The sequence below is a fragment of the Balaenoptera ricei genome, chromosome 11, assembly GCF_028023285.1.
Source record: "Balaenoptera ricei isolate mBalRic1 chromosome 11, mBalRic1.hap2, whole genome shotgun sequence".
In the NCBI taxonomy this organism is placed as follows: Eukaryota; Metazoa; Chordata; class Mammalia; order Artiodactyla; family Balaenopteridae; genus Balaenoptera; species Balaenoptera ricei.
Window position 1 is genome coordinate 67619469 of NC_082649.1, and position 19730 is coordinate 67639198.

At 46.4% G+C, this 19730-nt stretch overlaps 2 protein-coding genes across 2 annotated transcripts in view; both read right to left on the reverse strand.

Moving 5' to 3' along the window:
- Positions 1-2305, reverse strand: part of PRKAR2A (protein kinase cAMP-dependent type II regulatory subunit alpha) — an 83319-nt gene extending 81014 nt beyond the window's left edge. Inside the window, exon 1 of the mRNA XM_059939585.1 lies at positions 1791-2305. Coding sequence (XP_059795568.1) covers positions 1791-2043 — 253 coding nt within the window. The 5' untranslated portion in view covers positions 2044-2305. The remainder of the gene's footprint in view (positions 1-1790) is intronic.
- A 5571-nt stretch (positions 2306-7876) lies between these two features.
- The window catches only part of SLC25A20 (solute carrier family 25 member 20), a 32142-nt gene continuing 20288 nt past the window's right edge, over positions 7877-19730 (reverse strand). The window contains exons 5-9 of the mRNA XM_059939586.1: positions 11102-11219; positions 10370-10442; positions 9887-9996; positions 9139-9263; positions 7877-8724 (exon numbers count right to left, since the gene is read on the reverse strand). Coding sequence (XP_059795569.1) covers positions 8662-8724; positions 9139-9263; positions 9887-9996; positions 10370-10442; positions 11102-11219 — 489 coding nt within the window. The 3' untranslated portion in view covers positions 7877-8661. The remainder of the gene's footprint in view (positions 8725-9138; positions 9264-9886; positions 9997-10369; positions 10443-11101; positions 11220-19730) is intronic.

Sequence of the window (19730 nt, forward strand, 5' to 3'; positions counted from 1 at the left end):
ATGGAAAGATGCTCAACATCATTATGGAACTGCAAAGCAAAACTACTGTGAGGTACTACAATACTTCCTACCCACTAGGCTGGCTATAATAATAAAGATAATGAGTGTTGACAAGGATGGGGAGGAATTAGAACCCTCAAGTTTTCTTTCTTTTTTTCATAATAGTCATCCTCATGGGTGTGAAGTGGTATCTCACTGTGTGCCATGTATTTTTAAGTTATTATCTGTAAATAGAAGTTCACCTTGTGTTGATTTCTATAATATACTTAGCACAGTCACTGAAGAGATATAAACAAACAAAAAATTTAAATACCAATAAAATAAAGCACAGGGTTACAAAGATTTAAGTCAATTCAACTTTGAAAAAGATATTAAAGATGACAAAGAATGAAGACATAACACAAAACTTGTAAACTCTGTTTTACTCATCTGGGACTAATAGCTAAAATACTAATGTTTTGTGTAAATAAAAATTGTTGCAAAGCAAGTTACAGCTTTGTGATTTATTGTTATGACAGTGAAATTGTTGAGACTGTTGTGAGATTGTTGCCACGAACCCTATTTTAAAGATAAGTAAATTTGAAATCAAACAGGTTCCACAGCTTGTCTTAGACCACAAAGCATTTCTGTGACAGAGATTTGGAAAATAATTTCTGATTTCCAGGTTTAAGGTGAAAAACTCATAATTTAATGTGCATTAAGTCAAGGGAAACACGGTAGAGAAATCTCCACTCTTAGCATGAATAAACTTAGGGAAGTTGTCCAGAACACTGAAGCTTACAACATCCAACAGCGATGACCAATAATTAACTCTCTGCCAGCCTAACTTGAATGTGGATTCAACTCAGAACTAGGTTGTTGGGTTTTTTTTCAGTATGATCCAGTAACACTAAGACTCTAACTTTGCCTCTCAAATGTTTTCATTGTTTTGTTAAATTTTGGCTGTTCAAAAGTAGGGTAATTCTATTAAACTGACAAAGCCTATGTTGAAGCAATCACAGAAAATGGAAATGCTTTTTGACAATCTTGCTTAAATCAGATGTACAAGTGTTACTTGTCTTCTTTCCTGCACCCCATATGCGAAAAAAAGTTATTGTTTACCCTCACCAAATTTGATCCAATCATTTTAGCCAAATTAAAATATATATATATATACCCAGGGTCAACATTAAGAAATGCATATTCAAGTATTCAAGGGTGAAATACTGGGATATGCTTTAAAATTCTTCAGCAAAGGAGAAAAAAAAAGGTACAAATGAAACATTTCTGACAGATATTTCAACTGTGTAATGTGGGTATTGGCATATAGAAGGTTCATTTCACCTTTCCTATTTTTGTCTATGCTTAAAGTTTTTCACAATAACTTTTCACAAAATGAATTCTTTCCAAAGTTACCGTCCTCGTTAGGAAATACGAATCAGTGGATGTGAATGTTCTCTTCGGAACGAAACTGCGTGAAGGGTCTCCAGCCGAGGCGAGGCGGCCGTGGGCTCCACGCCCCTCGGGCCCCGCGCCAGCACGCGCGCCGAAAGCGCGCACGTTTTCCCTCGAGCTGAACCTCGCAACTCGCTCTGTGCGCTCTAGAGCTCGCAGGACCGCCGAGCTCAATTTGGAAGTGGCTCACGCCGGCGGCTGGGGGAATCCGGACAAACTCCACTCGAGGGCTTCAAGGTCCCACGGCCCAGTGTGGCGGGCCTGGCCCCCAGCAGCCCCTCCTGGGTCTCTAGAGACCCTCGGCACCGCTCCCTCCGTACCCCCCACCGCGAACCTCGGCCCAGCCCTCCGCCTACCGTCCAAGTCCTCTTCGTCTTCCGACTCGCTGTCCGTGATCGCATCGGCGACAAGGCCAGGGCCGGGCTCTAGACCCTGGGAGCCGGAAGGAGGGGCGGCGGGCGGGGTGGAAGCTCTGGAGCGGGCCTCGCGCAGGCGGGTGAAGTAGTCCACCGCGAAGTCGACGAGGTCGGGCGGCTGCTGCCGCAACACCTCCACGGTGTAGCCCTGCAGCAGCTCTGTGAGCCCGGGCGGGATCTGGATGTGGCTCATGCCGGCGGCGGCAGGCGGGACCCGGCCGCCGGCGGCCACCGCCTGGGTGCTCCCTCACTCCGGCCTCTCGCCCCGCGCCCGCGAGGTCCCCTCACGCGCGACCCGGGTCCGGTCTTCCTCGCGCCACGCCGCCCTTTGTCCGGGTGTGCGTTTCCGGGCCGCACCACCCTACGCTGCTCCGGCTGGCCTGGTGCCGCCGCCGCTGTCACTAGGCAGCCGCCGCCGCCTCCGGCACAGACAGGCGGGCGAGCTGGATGGGCGGGGCGGGAGCCCGGGTTGTGACGCACGCGGCCGCGGGCGTGCGCGCTCCCGCCGAGCGCCGGACCTCAGTGCGCGTGCGCCAGTGGGCCGGCCGCCAGCCCGGCTGCCCGGGCAGTCTCCGGTCCAGGGGCAGGAAATGAGTGGTCTACCCGCTAAGCGGCGTCGTTAGTGCCTTTCACCTTTCATTTCTTCTTTCAATACACTCTAAGATCCAAACGTTTGCCAGCCCTTACTAGGCTCTGAGAGCCAGATGCAAGCATGCACATTACCACCCCGGTGTGGTTCCGGCTATGGTGGAAAACAAGAGGGCCCACTTTAGGGGGGTACATTCAAGCTGACTGCGAGGCCTGGGCAGAATCTAACCACAGGAAGATCTGGAGGAAAGCCATGTGGGCAAAGAGGACAGCAAGAGCAAAGGCATGGTAAAGTCAGAACCACCCTGACCGCTGGGTGGCATAGTGGCATGACCATAGGACCCTCAGAAGTCCGGCAGGAAGTCTGTGAGATGTCAAAGGAGGAAGCCCTTGTAGGTAGTTGGAGTTTCAGTGATATAGTAATTTGCGAGCCAAAGGCAGATAAATAAACCTGGAAGAACTCAGTAGGCCAAACATGTTCCTTAAGAAAAGGGAATAAAGGCCCAGGGCAGGAACGACCACTGTGCCTGTTTCTCCTCTTGAGCATTCCCACCAGGATTCCCAGGACTAGGTCTGCACACCCCTACTCTCCCCATACGCCACCCTGGGCCCTGGGCCAGCATTGCTTGATGGTGTTGAGCAGACCACAAGGCACTGTTATCCTTTGCCCCTGGGGAGAGGGCAAAGGCAAACTGGAGAGGCCATGCTATTTCCCAAGCTGCCCCTTCACCCACACCAGATTGGAAAGGAATAGAAAAAGGTGGAAACCTTGCTGGTATGTCCATACCACAGCCTAGGTACTGACCAAAGGCCCAGTAGGCATAGGACAAAGTCCTCCATCTCTTTGCTGGGCCCAGCCAGAAAGTGACTAGATGTAGCCTTGGTAACCTGTAAGGCATTTGGGATGGTTAAGCTCCACCTAGTAATTACCCAGTATTAATTAAAATCCTCACTTGGACCTCTCATATTGGCTTGGCACACAACCAGGAGTTCAGTGCTTCTGGGAACTGAGCTTCTAGAAGCAGGAATACCCGATCCCCACTGATGCAGAAGCCACCAAAGCTCTAGGCCAGGTAAGCCTGTGATTCTAAACAGCAGTGTCTCCCTGAACAAGTTTCTTTACTCCTGGGAGGAGTCCTGGACCATCAACTCTGTTAGGGAAGGGGTAGAGTCCAACTTGTTCCCTGCTGGGTCCTTACTGCACAGTCTTGGAGAAGATTTACTGAATGAATGAATGATAACTTTCCACACAGCAAGAAGAGCCAGTGAAACTGCTCTCCTGACCTCAGGCTCAGAACTAGGATCTTTTGCTTCAAAGCTATGCTTCTGATCTCAGAACGTGAAGACTTCACTAAGGACAAGCAATGAGGAGCTGGAGGGACAGAGAACCTCAACTCTTCTCTGCTCGTGGGTAGACTGACCCTTCCAAGTTTTCCAGGAGTCAGCCCATGCCCAGGAAACCTGGATGGGACTCCCACTGCACTGCCATACCTGAGGATCTGACCCACTTCAAGCAGTCCTACCACTAACCCTTTGGAAAGGCAAATTCACAGCTCCACTCTCTAGTTGGCCCATTTGTCAGGCTTTACATGTTTGACAGGGGGACAGGCACCTGTACAGCTAGGACTCCAACTTCAGTTGCAAAATAGGGTAGGAGGAGGCTACTCCAGGACTGACAACAGAGCTGGCTGCAGGCAGGTTCTCCCCGTCACTCCAAGGAACCCCTGACAGCCTCTGCCAGAAGGTTGCTCCTCCTGACTTGTTCTCAGGTACCCCATAGCTTGGCCATCCATCCATCTAGCAAACATGGCATTCAAAGGCATCCTTAGACCTGGAGGAAATGACGGCCACTGAAATCAGGAACCCCATAGCTGCTCCTTACCTGTCTCCACAGACCAGCCTCAGAGTAAGGATGGAGAGCCAGCCTCCAGGTCCATCTTGACTCCCCTCCCCTTGCACCTGGTCCCCAGAGCAGGGATCTATCTCTGCCCCTTCTGGGAAACCCTTCAATAGCAAGGGGAGTCCCAAGGGCCTTCATGAATGCCCAGTTGAGTTGGCAAAAGAATAGGGCCCTGGAACAAGAGAGAATACAAGGGGCCTGAGCCCCCATCTTCTACCCTTACCCTTCTAGGACCACCTTCATTCAAGCCTGTTCAGCTGCACCACTGGGGGTTACCATGGCAACCAAACCCACAGGCAGCCAGTAACTGGGAAACAGCTGCCAACAGCAAGTAATGGTGGGTAGAAAAGGTCAAGAGCAGAGACCCTCGAAAGCAAGAGAAATACAGCATCCATGGTAGAGAAAAGGAGGCCCTAGAGCCCTGACAGGCACTCAGCCTACCCCAGTCCTACTCACTACCCAGCATGTAGTCATCATCTTGCACAGACTGCCACATCACCAACCTCAGGTAGACATGGACACGATGGGGCCAGTTCTCAGAAGTGTTCACAACTATGCTGAGTAACACAGGTGGGGCACATGTCTAGTCCAAGAGCAGTGAGTCTGGTGAAAATGAACGTGGGTAGGGTACCAACTGCTATTTCCAATGGAACAGTTGTTTCATGTACTCTTTATTTTTTTTAAGATTCTTTTCCCATATAAACCATTACAGAGTATTGAGTAGAGTTCCCTGTGCTATACAGCAGGTTCTTATTAGTTATCTATTTTATATATAGTAGTGTGTATATGTCAGTCCCAATCTCCCAATTTATCCCTCCCCCGCCCCGTTTCACGTACTCTTGACAGGTTTATTATTTAAAAGGTTTTTTTCCTCTCCTTCCAGGAAGAAGGTAGATGCCCATACTCCCCCAGACTTCTCTGGAAGACAGCCTGCTCTTGGCCCAGGCCCCCTGGTTTACACACTTTCTGCCCTCTGATGCCCTCTACCTACGTGGGGGACTCAGCCCCAGCAGGAACACCTCCCTCTTCTCTGCCCAAAGGGGCTGCTTCTCTATGCCCCTCCAGTCCCCCACCCATCTCCTGGGACCTGTTGGTCACCTGACCACCTCTACATGCCAGCTCCCTGGTCCAGTCCTACCAGGATGTTTATTATCTACCACCATCAGTTTCTATTTTGCCTTAGAAGTGTCCATTAGCCTCTAGTGGACAGGGGGGAGTGGGGAAGTGGGCTATATTTCCTCTGCCCTAACCCAAGCTGTATTTCAGCCTTCATAATGCCGCCCCCATGAGGCCACTGCCTTTGGTCCAGTTATTTTAACAAGCGTCCATGCTCAAGGGAGCAGTTAATTCCTGGGCTGCCTATTTCTGCACCTAAGAGCCAGCCCCTCCCTGGGACACCGTCCTGAGAAAGTGTCAGTCTCTGCAGTGGACCTAGGGTCTGCCTCTAGACATCTCAGGGCAAGGACAGAACCTGGGAAGCAAGGGAGAGCCTGGCTGGAGAGCTACAGGCCTGCATGCTGACTAGAGCAAAGAAAGCAGAAAAAGGAGCCCTCAGCGAGCACTTGGCCCTGGGGCCTTCCCAGTGCCTGTTGGGACTCTGTGTGCCACCCCTAGCCTGACTCACAGGCCAGCTGCCTGGGCTTTGACCCTACAGTACAGACAGGCCTCTTGGAGTTTAGGTCAAGCAGTCTGGGGACAGCCTCTGATAGTATCACAAGCCTTTCTTCAGGCCTGTGGACACCCAGACACCACTCTATTGTCCACACTCTGTTATCAATTTGCCAATGATCTTGGTAGATCAGTTTACCCTGTCTGAGCTTTGGCTTCCACATCTGAAAACGGGGGTATAAATCCCTACCCATTAAACACTGAGTTACATGGGGTAAAGAGATGAGAATGAATCCATGAAGCGGCTGGAAAAGGAATAAGGGGTTCTAGCCTCAAAAGAATTGTGGTGAAAGAACTGTGGGTAGAGACGCTATGACCTTACGGCAGAAATGGTGCTACTATTGCTTCTAATAGGCTGAGGTTAAAACAACCTGCCCTCTGTCCTTTACCTTTGACCCAATTATACTCTTCTTTGTGCCTGGATGAGGCTGTTATCACTGGCTGGCTGTTGTAACAATCACTGGCTTCTACTTAAGGCTGTCTGTGACAGTCCAAGAAATTGCTTAGGAGGGCCCCAATCTCTCCCCTACCCGTACCCCCCGTCAGGGAGAGAAGAGATATATCAGGAACAGGTGGCATTTCAAAGTGCATCATAAACAGAAAGTGCCAGCCAGGAGGGAGTTACTCACCATCTGCTCTGCTCCCTTCACAAATATGCCTCCAGGCACTTCCTTATTTGACTTAACATCTATTGAATACCCAAAGGAGTAGAAGAATCTACCACCACTAATATCAAGGAATCAAAATATTCCATTTTAAAATGGAAGCTGTTTCAAAGGGTAAATTATCCAGAAGCAGAGACTGTAAAAGTGATCCTGAGCCATGGGAATGGCTGGCATTTGGTTAGAATGCAAATGCACTCACAGGAGGTCCCAGGAAAAGGCCGAGGTTTCAGGACTGTCTCAAGGACTGGGCAGTGCATAGAAGAGCTCCAGGAGACACATATGTGGCCATCTCCAAATCAGTGAGAGATTCAACAAAGATATCCTGCAGCATGAGAGGGGAAAAGCATAACACTGAATTAATCTTCCCAGGCAGAGTGCACACAATTTTCATCCCTAAAACTGTTTTTTTACTTGACCATCATCCAGAAATATCTTCCCAGAAATAAATCCTCCTTCCTTAAACCCCCAAATCTTCAGCTTCCAGCCAGGTTGGCCACACCCACTCCCAGATGGGGGTGGGTCCCTTCCCCTCTCACCCATTTACACTGAGTGATAGCTCTAAAGCCAAAGTCCAAGGATCTCTGTGCAGCTGCAGTGAGGTGGGAAGTGCCAGAACTGTGACTGCCAGATGGGACAACACTAGAGAAGCCCAGCTCTGGTAGCCTCTCCCTCCCCCAGCCAAGAACAGACTAGCTGGTGACTCTCCATTCTGACTCCCTCACCTCCTCCGGCTGCACCTGGTCATCATCATCAGCCTGATTAGTAATGCCAGACATCAGATCACACAGTGACCCCAAAGTGAATATGAAAACTCAGGATTGCTTTTGGCCTTTTAGAACAATTGACTCTCCATCCGTTAGCTAAGACACCCATGGCTGAGGGCAGAGAGGTGAAAGAATGAAAGGATGGGCTGTAGGCTCGGCCCTGTGTGGGCCTGCATGCCAGGCTTGCACTGAGAGCTATGGGAACAGTTACCAATCAAGTTGCCCCATCCCACCCCACCCCACCTCACCCTCCAGCAGCTGGAGCTGGGGCAGTCAGGGAAGGCTGGGCTGGCCAAAACTTCCTCCTCTTTCTCTTGCTAGAACCCCTGCCTGAAGCAACCAGGGAAGGATACTGGATCCCTAACAGCCTCCACCAAGGCCACAGAGGCTGCTTGCTGAAATGACCCAGAATCAAAAGAAAAAATTTTCACACAATGCAAATATTAGAAACAATATTTATTATTTCCTGTTAAAATAGGGCGCTCTCATGAGACAAGAGTGTGCAAAAAGAGCCTTCCTACACCCTGGGCTTTCTCACTTATCCTAGCAAGCTGGGACTGTCGGTTCAAAATTCTCCTCCTCACTGTGTAGGAGGGAAAGCTCTCCACCTACTCCTGGAAATTAGGCTACTCTAGTTTTAATTTTGATTACTTGCATGCATTAAAAAAAAAAACAAACCTGACTGTTAACAGGCTATCTGCCCCTAGGCACATTTGCTCAGTCCACTTGGACAGACAGATGTGGGCCTCAAGTCCACATTCCCATGTGCAGGCCAGGATTAGATGATACCCTGGAAATCTGGTGAGTGTTCCTGGCTAGGGATCAAAGAAGGCCCCAGTTTCTGGTCAGATGGCTGAAAACATGCATAGTGTCTCCAGTGAGAGGCTGAGATTCCCTCTTTCTCAAGGAGTATTTTGGGTGTAGTAGGGCCAGTGGTCAACTAATAGATAGCACTCTGGCCACAGGTAGTATCTGGTCTAGAAGCTACTTACTCCATCTCCAAATCCTCATGAGATCCCTTAAATTGACAAGAGTGGATTCAAGTTGCAAAATGGCAAATTATACCAGGAAGAGGATGTCATTAAGACAATGGTCTCAACAGTCCATGCACAGAGCTCTCATCCCACCATGCCCCCCGCCTCACACTTCAGGACAGCCTAGTCCTGCCCACTGTTCCTCCTCGATGACAGCTTCCAGCATCCTGAAGCCTTGAACAGCCTTCAGCCTCACAAGTTGGGCATGGCCCAATTAAGGAACTTCATGGCAACTTCAAAGCCAAGGAAACAGGCCTGAGAAGGGGTTGGAAGGAAGAGAAAAGCCAACAGGAGTTGTGACTATTCACAGAGACCCCAGCACTGTGCTTGACTGGCCCTGTCAGGACCAAAACCCCTTCCTAATCTCCCACCCCAGGTCACGGAATCAAGCTGTGCTTTCTCATTCCTAAAAGGGAAAGAAAATGCATGTCCCACAACTGCCCACTTCTGATGGCCAGGCCAGGAAATCAAAGCTCCTCACCTCAGAGAATCACAAAGGCAAATCTTCCTGACAGCTTCAGGAAAGGGAACAAATAAGGAGGCTCTGACTGAGGGTGGGATTTGGAAAAACTGAGCCCCCAATTCAATCCCAGAAGCAAGCAAAAGTCAGCCCACCTGCACCCTGCTCTGAGCCCCAAAGGGAAAGCACAGCCCCTGCCGGTCACTCACTGCGTTGGCTGGGAAGGCTCGGATCATCACTGCATTGAACCCCTTATACAAGGATGTGATTCCTTCATTCCGGATCAGCTCCCTCAGCACATCTCTGAAGCCATTAGGATATTTCCCAGGAGGCGCTGTGGGCAGAAACCAACTGTTACGGCTTCAGGAAGCTTCCTGACCTGACCATGGTGACCTACATGGGGACAATATTGTAGTCAAGTCTTCCTGCAGGGCCACAGCACCAGTGAGAGGACAACTTGCAGGTCATCTGGGACCAGTCCACAGACAACACAGTTCACCTTGGGACAAACAGATACAAATGTCTGGATTACTGGTGCCAAGGGAGTGGAGAAGGGAATGAAGAATGAAACAGTCCTTCTGCTCATGTGAGGGAAGGAAGGTTGATTTGACTTCTTCTCTCACTATTTTTTTTTTTTTGGGCCACACTGCACAGCATGTGGGATCTTAGTTCCCCGACCAGGGATTGAACCTGTGCCCCCTGCAGTGGAAGCACGGAGTCTTAACCACTGGACTGCCAGGGAAGTCCTTCTCTCACTTATTTTATGTTTAGGCTGACAAGAAAATGAGTCTAGCGTTCCTAGAATACAAATGACTGCAAGGGAGAATGTTGGCCAGACAGATGCTGAGTGCTACTGTGGAGAGTGAGTATCCCTAGGGCCTTAAGAACTCTGTACCACAGGGGCAGCCAGTTCTGCGACCCACTCCAACCCCATCTACCCCACTCTCCTCTACTAACCAGTCTGGAAGCGGGACTTGAGCACGTCTGGAGGGATTGCCACAGCCCAGTTGAAGATCCCTGCGATGCCCCCAGCCACCAGGATCCGAGGCACGCTGAGCTCATTGACACTGCAGAATACCAAACAGCCCCAGTCAGACAAAGGCTGTGAGAGTGGTGTTCAGACCATCCCTCCTGTGCAGACAGGGCAGCCACAGAAAGGGAGAAACTGGCTGGAGGGAGGAGGTCCAAGGCCAAAGCTCCTGTGACATGGTAGCTGCCACTCGTTGAAGGAGGTTTCATGCACTTGTTTCAAACACTTCCTCCACCGGGTGAGGCACAGGGTAAAGAGTATTAGTATTAGCTGGGCCTCAGCAGCAACAAGAGGAAAGTGGACATGGAGACAGAAGCAAGTCCCACTTCTGCCTTCATATCCACTAACAGGGAAGGGCAACCTACCCATGATTGGGCGAAGTGGCTTCTAAGTTCTTCTGTTTTCCTCACCTCTTTTCCTCTGGAGTGAAGATATTTTTCAGCCATTCATATGTCATGAAATACATCCCACTGGCTGGAACATCTGTTATGGCAAGAAAGAGGTAAATTAAATGATATAAAATTCTCACAGATTTCTTGATCTTAGAAGAACCAAGCTTGGCTTTGGACCCTTGAAGGTTTCCCGAGAAGCTCCTCAGCAGCACTTCCTATTTGCAATAATCACTTTGCAGTGATCAGATGCTGCTCTGGGGCGAGCACTGGTGTGAGTGAGCGCTAACATGCACGACATTGTTTCATCTTCAAAGGCCCTCTGAGTGGTCCCCACTAATATGCCCACTCCAAGCAGTTATAACCAGAGCTAACATCTGGCCTTCCTCCAAGCTGTCATCTCAGAACAAGGGTAGAGCTGTCTCTGTCTCTTCTATTGCCACCCCAATAGGACATGCCTCTCAAGCCAAAAAGAGCTCCACGGCTCCTAAGTCATTCTTTCTTCCCACTCGCTACTCCCCTCCGACTGCCACGCTCATGATTTCCATCCTTGAGGGCCAGCCTATCAGAAGGATGGAGGGTCCCCCCATCCTCATGTGTGTCCATGCTGGCCAGAGGTAAGATGGCCTAAAACCAGGACACACAGTGCCGGCCCTGTCAGAGCTGTGGCATGTATGGTGCCAAGGCTCATCGGGAGATCCAGGCAAGACCCCCTGTGGCAAATCACCTCAGATGGAGGGCCTCAAAGGTTACCTCGCATGAGGGTGAGCACAGTCCCCTTGTAGATGCCTCGGATCCCAGCTTCCTTGTATAGCTTCTTTGCACAGTCCAAGGCACCAGTGTATTTGGTCTCCCCTGAAGAAGCTTGAATCTGAGAGGGAGGAAAGAGTCATCAAGTCAGCAACAGCAACATCAAAGTCAACAAACCTAGCAGGTTACAGAAGATTACATAGTGAGTGTGGGAGTGGTCATTATGCATTAGACCAATGAAAAATATAACTATCATTGGCAAATCGATAGTTATTTAGAATGTACAATATTGGTGAAAGTTACTATGAAATAAGGCTAGGTGAATATATGGCAAAATATACTCACATTGACTAGAAAAAAAAATCAACAGAGGAGTTGGAAAATAAGTTGAAAAATAAGTTCCCAAATACAAGAGCATTCCCAATAAAGCTAGCTGGAAAAATAAAAAATAAAAAAAGCTAGTTGGCAGTCTAGAAAGGAGGAGACAAATACTTCAGTCAATCACTTATTCCTTCAACAAATATCCATTGACTACTAAATCCACTCCAAGCTCTAACTGATCATGAAGCTTGGTTAAAAGAAGGTGAACTGGAAATTGTATTCAGAGCTCTAAATACCTGGATAGAGGTCCTGTGTAGAGCCAGAAGAGGGCCAAGGAGAGGCCCCCTATCCCAGCCTCTGGGCTCCAGGGCCTAAGAGCCAAGAGCCTGAGGGCAGGCAGGAGGTAGCCCACAAAAGATCTGAGAGAAAGACAGCCCCATGTAGGATCCACAGCAAGTACAGAGTCAAGAGCAATCCGAACACACAAGGGCATCAACCAAAGAGTAATTAAAGCTGGAAAGAGAGTTCAGACTTAATAGCTCCAAGGAGAAACACTTACAAAATAAATATATAAGTCCAATAAATTTTTGTACATACCAACAATAACTAGTTGAAAAATAATGGAAAAGAATCCCATTCAAATAGCAATAAAGAATTATACTCCAATAAAGATGTTAAAATTAAAAAAAATAGCAATAAAGGCTTAAAAGGTTTTCTGAACTAAGAAGATTAAATTACTCTTTAAGGCCAAAAGGCTGTGGTATGAGATTATACCTGATGAAAGGAAGAAATACATTATTAAGAGGATATGGGGCTTCCCTGGTGGCGCAGTGGTTAAGAATCTGCCTGCCAATGCAGGGGACACGCGCTCGAGCCCTGCTCCGGGAAGATCCCACATGCCACGGAGCAACTAAGCCCGTGCGCCACAACTACTGAGCCCGAGTGCCACAACTACTGAAGCCCGCGCGCCTAGAGTCCATGTTCCACAACAAGAGAAGCCACCCAATGAGACGCCCACGCACTGCAATGAAGAGTAGCCCCTGCTCGCTGCAACTACAGAAAAGCCCGCGTGCAGCAACAAAGACCCAACACAGCCAAAAATAAAAAATAAATAAATAAATTTAAAAAAAAAAAGAGGATATGAAGGTAATAAATCTTCCTTTATAAGTAACACATGAAGTGCTGTTTTATTGCTGATACTGAAACATTAATATCAAGTTTTCTTGAAGGGGCACCTGCACCTAACCCAGAACTCTCCATAATGCTAGAAATATGACAGTCCACGTTCATTGGTCTAATATTCCATATTTAGGAGAAATATTCCTTACGGTGCAACCTCTTGCTATTTTTTATCAGGTACCTAATAACTTCAATGAGTACAAGAAAAATAATTGCGTGGACTCAAGAGTTTTAAAGGCTATTCTTTCAAGTGAGTGCCTACCTTCATGAAATCTGCAATATCTTAAACTAGCTCTTTCTATAGAGCTTGGTTTGTACTGGAGAAGAAAATCAAGTCTATGAGATTCCCAAGAGCAAAAACGTGGCCTTGTTGATCATGATATCTCTAGCCCCTTGCCAGGAATATAGTAGGTATGACTAGAAATTTATTAGTTAAATTAAGGTAGAAAAATCAATTCATAGTCAACTTTCAAGTAGCAAAACCTGAATACGCTAGGTAGTACACAATGTTCTCCTAAACTGATTTACATGTCTAAACTCAAGTTAAGCTTTCCTTTAAATACATTGATCTGTGTTCCTCTGATAAAGTTACAGAAATACTTCTTCCAGTTTCTGTTTTTCCAATGAAGTCACAGGAGGTGTGACTTGTTTCAGGTATAAAGAATGTTCTTAGGAAAAAAAAAAAAAAAGCAATAAAATATATGTGCATCAAGCAATAGGATTTGCATAAATAAAACTCTAAAACCTTTCCAAGGGACACAAAAGAAGAGGTAAATAAAAAGGGAGTCATAGTTCTGGTTAGGAAAAGTTTTCAGAAAAGTTTTCAATCAGGAAGATGTCAATTTTTCTAAAAATAATAAATTTAAGACAATGTCAATTGAGTATCAATGGCTTTTTTAAAAATATAACTTCCCCCGATGATCCCGGCACAAGTGAGCCTGGTGTATCTGAGGAATGGCACAGAGGCCCATGTTATCAGAGGATGCTGAAGCTGACTCACAGTGACCTGGGGGGTCAAAGAGGACTGGGCATGGAATTGACATATTAACAGAATTTTCTCACTATTATGTGTGGTATAGACTATAAGCAGGGAAACAAGTGAGGAGGCCCTCACAGTCATCCAGGACAGTGCTGAAGGTGACCTGGAGCAATGTGGTTGCAATGGAGGTGATGGGACGGGGTAGATTGGTGATCTGTTGAAAGCCAGCTTAACTGTTCAACAAATGGGATATGTACAGTGAGACAAAGTGTACAATCTAGGAGAACTCCTGGGTTTTAGGGCTGAACAACTAGACAGATGGTATTGCCACCAACTGAGCTGCAGAAGGTTGTAGGTAAAGCAGGTATTGAGGAAGACCAGGAGTTCAGTTTTGCACATGGTGACTCTGAGGTGCCTACTAACATCCAACAGAAATGTTGGATAAACTAGTCCAGAGTTCAGGAAAAGTCTCAGTTGGAGATATAAACTGGAAACTCATTATTATACAGATGGTGTCTAAAAGTCATGAGACAAGAAGAAATCATCAACGAGATGAGTGTAATATAACTGAGCCTTGTGCACATGAACATTAAAAGATTGAGAAGATGAGGATAAACCAACAACGGACATAGAAAAGGAGCAGCCAAGTAGGCAGGAGGAAAGTCAGGAGAGAAGCCAAGTGAAGATAGATCTTCAAGGAAGATGGGGGACCAGCTGAGTCCAATTCTGTTGATGGATCAAGATGGATCAATGTCCAGGCCCAAGAACTGAACGTTGGATTTAGTGTAAAAGTCACTGGTGGGACGTCCCTGGTGGTCCAGTGGTTAAGAATCCGCCTTCCAGTGCAGGGGACGCGGGTTCGATCCCTGGTTGGGGAACTAAGATCCCAGACGCCACAGGGCAACTAAGCCCGCCTGCCGCAACTAGAGAGAAGCCTGTGTGCCGCAACAAAGAGCCTGCACACTGCAACTAAGACCAGACACAGCCAAAAATAAATAAATAAATAAATGTTTTTAAAAAAAAAAAAAGGTCACTGGTGATCTTGACAAAAGTACTTTTGTTGGAGTTGTGAGGCAAAAGCCAGTCTGATGTGGGTTTGACAATTAGAGAGGGGGGACTAGAGACAAAGAGTAGGAAAAAAACACAAAAACAAAAAACTTTTTCAAAGAGTTTTGATGTAAAGGGGAGCAAAGACAGGAAGCACAGAAATGGATGTGGAAGATAAAATAGAGAGAAGTTTGTATTTTTAAGGTGAAAATACAAGCATGTTTATGCTTTTATTGCTGAAGAGAACAATCCATTGGAGAGCAAAAACTGATGCTGAAGGAGAGAGAAAGAAGAATTGTTGAAGCAAGGTCTCTGGATGGGCAAGAGGGGGTAGGATGTGGGGTCAAACAGAAGCATGGGACATTCGTGGGGGAAACAGCCAGGCAGCCACAGATGTAGTTAGATGCCAGTGGGTGAGTGGAGGCAGTGGAGGGCATCTGGTAAAGTCTTCTTCTGGTAGTTTCAGTTTTCTCAGTGAAGTAGAAAGCCAGGGGACTTCCCTGGTGGTGCAGTGGTTAAGAAACCACCTGCCAATGCAGGGGACACGGGTTCGAGCCCTGGTCCGGGAAGATTCCACGTGCCGTGGAGCAACTAAGCCTGTGTGCCACAACTACTGAGCCTGCGCTCTAGAGCCCATGAGCCACAACTACTGAGCCCGCATGCCACAACTACTGAAGCCCGCACACCTAGAGCCCATGCTCTGCAACAAGAGAAGCCACCGCAATGAGAAGCCCGCGCACTGCAACGAAGAGTAGCCCTCACTTGCCGCAACTAGAGAAAGCCCACGCACAGCAACGAAGACCCAACGCAGCCAAAAATAAATAAATTAATTAATAATAATTTTTTAAAAAGCCAGGTCATCTCCTGAGAGGGTAGGGGTTTGAGAAGAGAAGAGAGTTACAAAGTAGTCACCCAGCAGAGTGGAGGAGTGCAAGGGGAGAATATAGATGGGGACTGTCTCATCTAGGAGCAGAAAAGGACTTCAGGCATAAAAGAGATGGAAGAAGCCATGACGGAAAAGACTAAGGGACAAGGCTACTGAAAACAAACATTCCCTAACTCAAAATCAATATACAGACGTCTAAGAATTATTTTCCCAATCCTCCTGCTAAGTACAACAAAAAACTCTAGACATTATTTGTTTTAAATAAATATAAGAGGACTCTGAAAGTTTGGAGAGAAGAAGCAGACTGGTTAGGGACCTTGGGACTTGAGCAATGACATACTGGTGAGTCCCCTGGATTTTCTTTTTTGATATATCTCAGACTTAAAGCAGAAGAAACTGGCAATCCAGGAATACCAACAAGCACAGATGAAAAAGAAGCATCAACAAAAGCCTGCATTCTCTAGACAAAGGACCAGAAAAGGAACAGCCTAGAAAGACAGAAAATCTTTAGACAAAAACCACTCTACTCTACCCATACACCATAGAAAAAACTGTGGCCTCGCCCTCATCCACACCAGCAAAGACCCTGTGGGGAGCCCAGACTTCCACCTTCGCAGGGCTGTAACAGGGTACCCAACATGCTACGTGGGCTACCTGGGTGGAGTCAGAAAAGGCCAAGTACGGAATAAGGACTTTCATCCCTGACAGCCTGTAACCATCACCCTCCTGTCCTGTGGTGTCAGTAGAGACACTGGAACTCCCACATCCACCCAGCAGTAAAAAGAAGTGCCCCACCCTCAAGTGTCAACAGAGGTCGAGTGGGTCACCTAGACTTCCACTTCCACTTGGCAGTAACAAGGCAGCATCCCTCCCTTCCTACTGGAGTGGTGTCAAAGAAAGCCAACTAAAATGGAAAGATTAAATAGGATCCAGAATCTCAATAAAGTATGCAAATATCCAGGTTCCAACTGGAAATCACACAACATGTCCAAAACCAGGAAGATCTCAAACTGAAAGAAAAAAGAAGCAATAGATGCCAATACCAAGATGACAGAGATGTTAGAATTATCTGACAAAGATTTTAAACCAGCCATTGTAAAAATCCTTCAATGAGTAATTATTAATATGCTTGAAACAGATTAAAAAAATTAGAAAGCCACAGCAAGAAATAAAATATCAGCACAGCACAGAAATAGAAGATATGAGGAAGAACCAAGTGGAAGTTTTAGAGTTGAAAAATACAACCGAAATAAAAAGCTCAGTGGGGACTTCCCTGGTGGTGCAGTGGTTAAGAATCCGCCTGCCAATGCAGGGGACACAGGTTTGAGCCCTGGTCCGGGAAAATCCCACATGCCGCAGAGCAACTAAGCCCACACACCAAAACTACTGAGCCCGAGTGCCACACTACTGAAGCCCGAGCGCCTAAAGCCTGTGCTCTGCAACAAGAGAAGCCACCACAATGAAAAGCCTGCACACCGCAACGAAGAGTAGCCCCCGCTCGCCACAACTAGAGAAAGCCGGCATGCATCAATGAAGACCTGACACAGCCAAAAATAAATAATAAATAAATAAATGTATTAAAAGGAAAATAAAAAAGCTCAGTGGATGGCTCGTTCAACAGCAGAATACAGGTGAGAGAGGAAAAAAAAATCAGGATTAGAAGACAGAACAATGGAAAATACCCAATCTGAACAACAGAAAGAAAACAAACTGAAACAAACTGAACAGAACCTCAGGGACCCCTGGGGCTGTAACAGAAAATCTAGTATTTGTTTCCTCACAGTCCCAGAAGAAGAGGAGAAAAGAGGGTAGGACTGAAAAAGTACTCAAAGAAATAACTGCTGAAAACTTCCCAAATTTGGCAAAACATAAACATATAGATTTAAGAAGCTGAGCGAACCCTAAACAGAATACACCCAAATAAATCCATGCCATAACACATCACAAGTGAACTTAGTTGAAAACTAAAGACAGAGAAAAAAGCTTAAGAGTAGCCAGAGAAAAATAACACATTGCCTATTGAAAAAAACAATTAGAATGACAGCAGAAACCAGGGAGGGCAGAAGGAAGGGGCACAGTAGCTTTCGGGAGCTGAAAGAAAAGAACTGTAGGTTAAGAATCCGCCTGCCAATGCAGGGGACACAGGTTTGAGCCCTGGTCCAGGAAGATCCCACGTGCCGCGGAGCAACTAAGCCCGTGTGCCACAACTACTGAGCCTGCGCTCTAGAGCCCAAGAGCCACAATTACTGAGCCCACGTGCCACAACTACTGAAGCCTGCATGCCTAAAGCCCAAGCTCCACAACAAGAGAAACCACCACAATGAGAAGCCTGCACACCACAACGAAGGGTAGCCCCCGTTTGATGAAACTAGAGAAAGCCCACATGCAGCAATGAAGACCCAACACAACGAAAGAAAGAAGAGAAAGAAAGAAAGAAAGAAAAGAGAGGGAGAGAGAGAAAGGAAGAAAGAAAGAAAAAGAAAGAAAGAAAGAAAGAGAAAAGAACTGTAATCCCAGAACCCTATGTCAAGTGAAAATATTTTTCAGGAATAAAGGGGAAATTAGGCATTCTTAGATGAAGGAAAACTAAGAGACTTTGTCATTCACAGACCTACCCCAAAAGAATGGCTAAAGGAAGTTCTTTAAATAGAAAAGAAACTCTAAAAGAAGGAACCCTGGAACATCAGGAAAGAAGGAAGAACATAGTAAGCAAAAATATGGGATATTATGTAATGGTAATATGAGGGACATTACATAGTGATAAAAGGGCCAATCCACCAAGAAGACATAGCAATCCTAAACGTGTATACATTAAACAAAAAAGCTGCAAACTATGTGAAGCAAAACTGATAGAACTGAAAGAAGAAACAAACAAACTCACAATTACAGTTGGAGATTTCAAATTCCTCCATCAACAAATAGGTAGAACAACTAGACAGAAAATCATCAAGGATAGAGAAGAACTCAACAACACCATCAACCAAAAGGATATAATTGACATTTATAGATTACTCCACCAAATGACAGCAGAACACACATTTTTTTCAAATGCCCGTGGAACATGGACCAAGATAAACCATATCCAAGGCCATAAACCTCAAGAAATTTAAAAGAATATAAATAATACAGAATGTTTTCCAATCACAATGGACTCAAACTAGAAATCAATAATCTACAACACTTGAAAACTGAACAACACTCTCCTAAGTAATTAAAAAAGGAAGTCTCAAAGGAAATTAGAAAACACACTGAACTGGGACTTCCCTGGTGGTCCAGTGGCTAAGACTCCGTGCTCTCAATACAGGGGGCCTGGGTTAGATCCCTGGTCAGGGAACTAGATCCCACATGCCACAACGAAGAGTTTTCATGCCGCAACTAAAACATCCTGCATGCTGCAACTAAGACCTGACACAGCAAAATAAATAATAAATATTAAAAAAAAGAAAAAGAAAACACACTGAACTGACTGAAAATTAAAATATATTGAAGTTTGTGGCACACAGCTAAAGCAGGGCTGAGAGGAAACTTTATAGCACAGACTGCATATGTTAGAAAAGAGGAAAAGCCTCATAACAATAATCTAAGCTTGCACCTCAAACACCTAAAAAAAAAAACAAAAAGAAAAGCAACAAAACCCAAAACAAGCAAAAGGAAGTAAATAATAAAAAACAAGCAGAAACCAATGAAATTGAAAACAGAAAAACAATAAAGAAAGTCAATGAGGTGAGTTCCCTGGTGGCCTAGTGGTTAGGATTCTGGGCTTTCACTGCCATGGCCTGGGTTCAGGGAGCTGAGATCCCGCAAGCCGCGTGGCATGGCCAAAAAAAAAAAAAGAAAGAAAGAAAGAAAAATCTTTTTTGAAAAGATCAATAAAACTGACAAACCTCAAGTGAGACTGACAAAGAAAAAAAAAGAGCGAAGTCACAAATTAATATTTTTTTATTAATTAATTAATTAATTTATTTTTGGCTGTGTTGGGTCTTCGCTGCTGCACGCAGGCTTTCTCTAGTTGTGGCGAGTGGGGGCTACTCTTCGTTGCAGTGTGCAGGCTTCTCATTGCAGTGGCTTCTCTTGCTGAGGAGCACAGGCTCTAGGCATGAGGGCTTCAGTAGTTGTGGCTCGCGGGCTCTACAGTGCAGGCTCAGTACTTGGGGCGCATGGGCTTAGTTGCTCCGCAGCATGTGGGATCTTCCCAGACCAGGGCTCAAACCCGTGTCCCC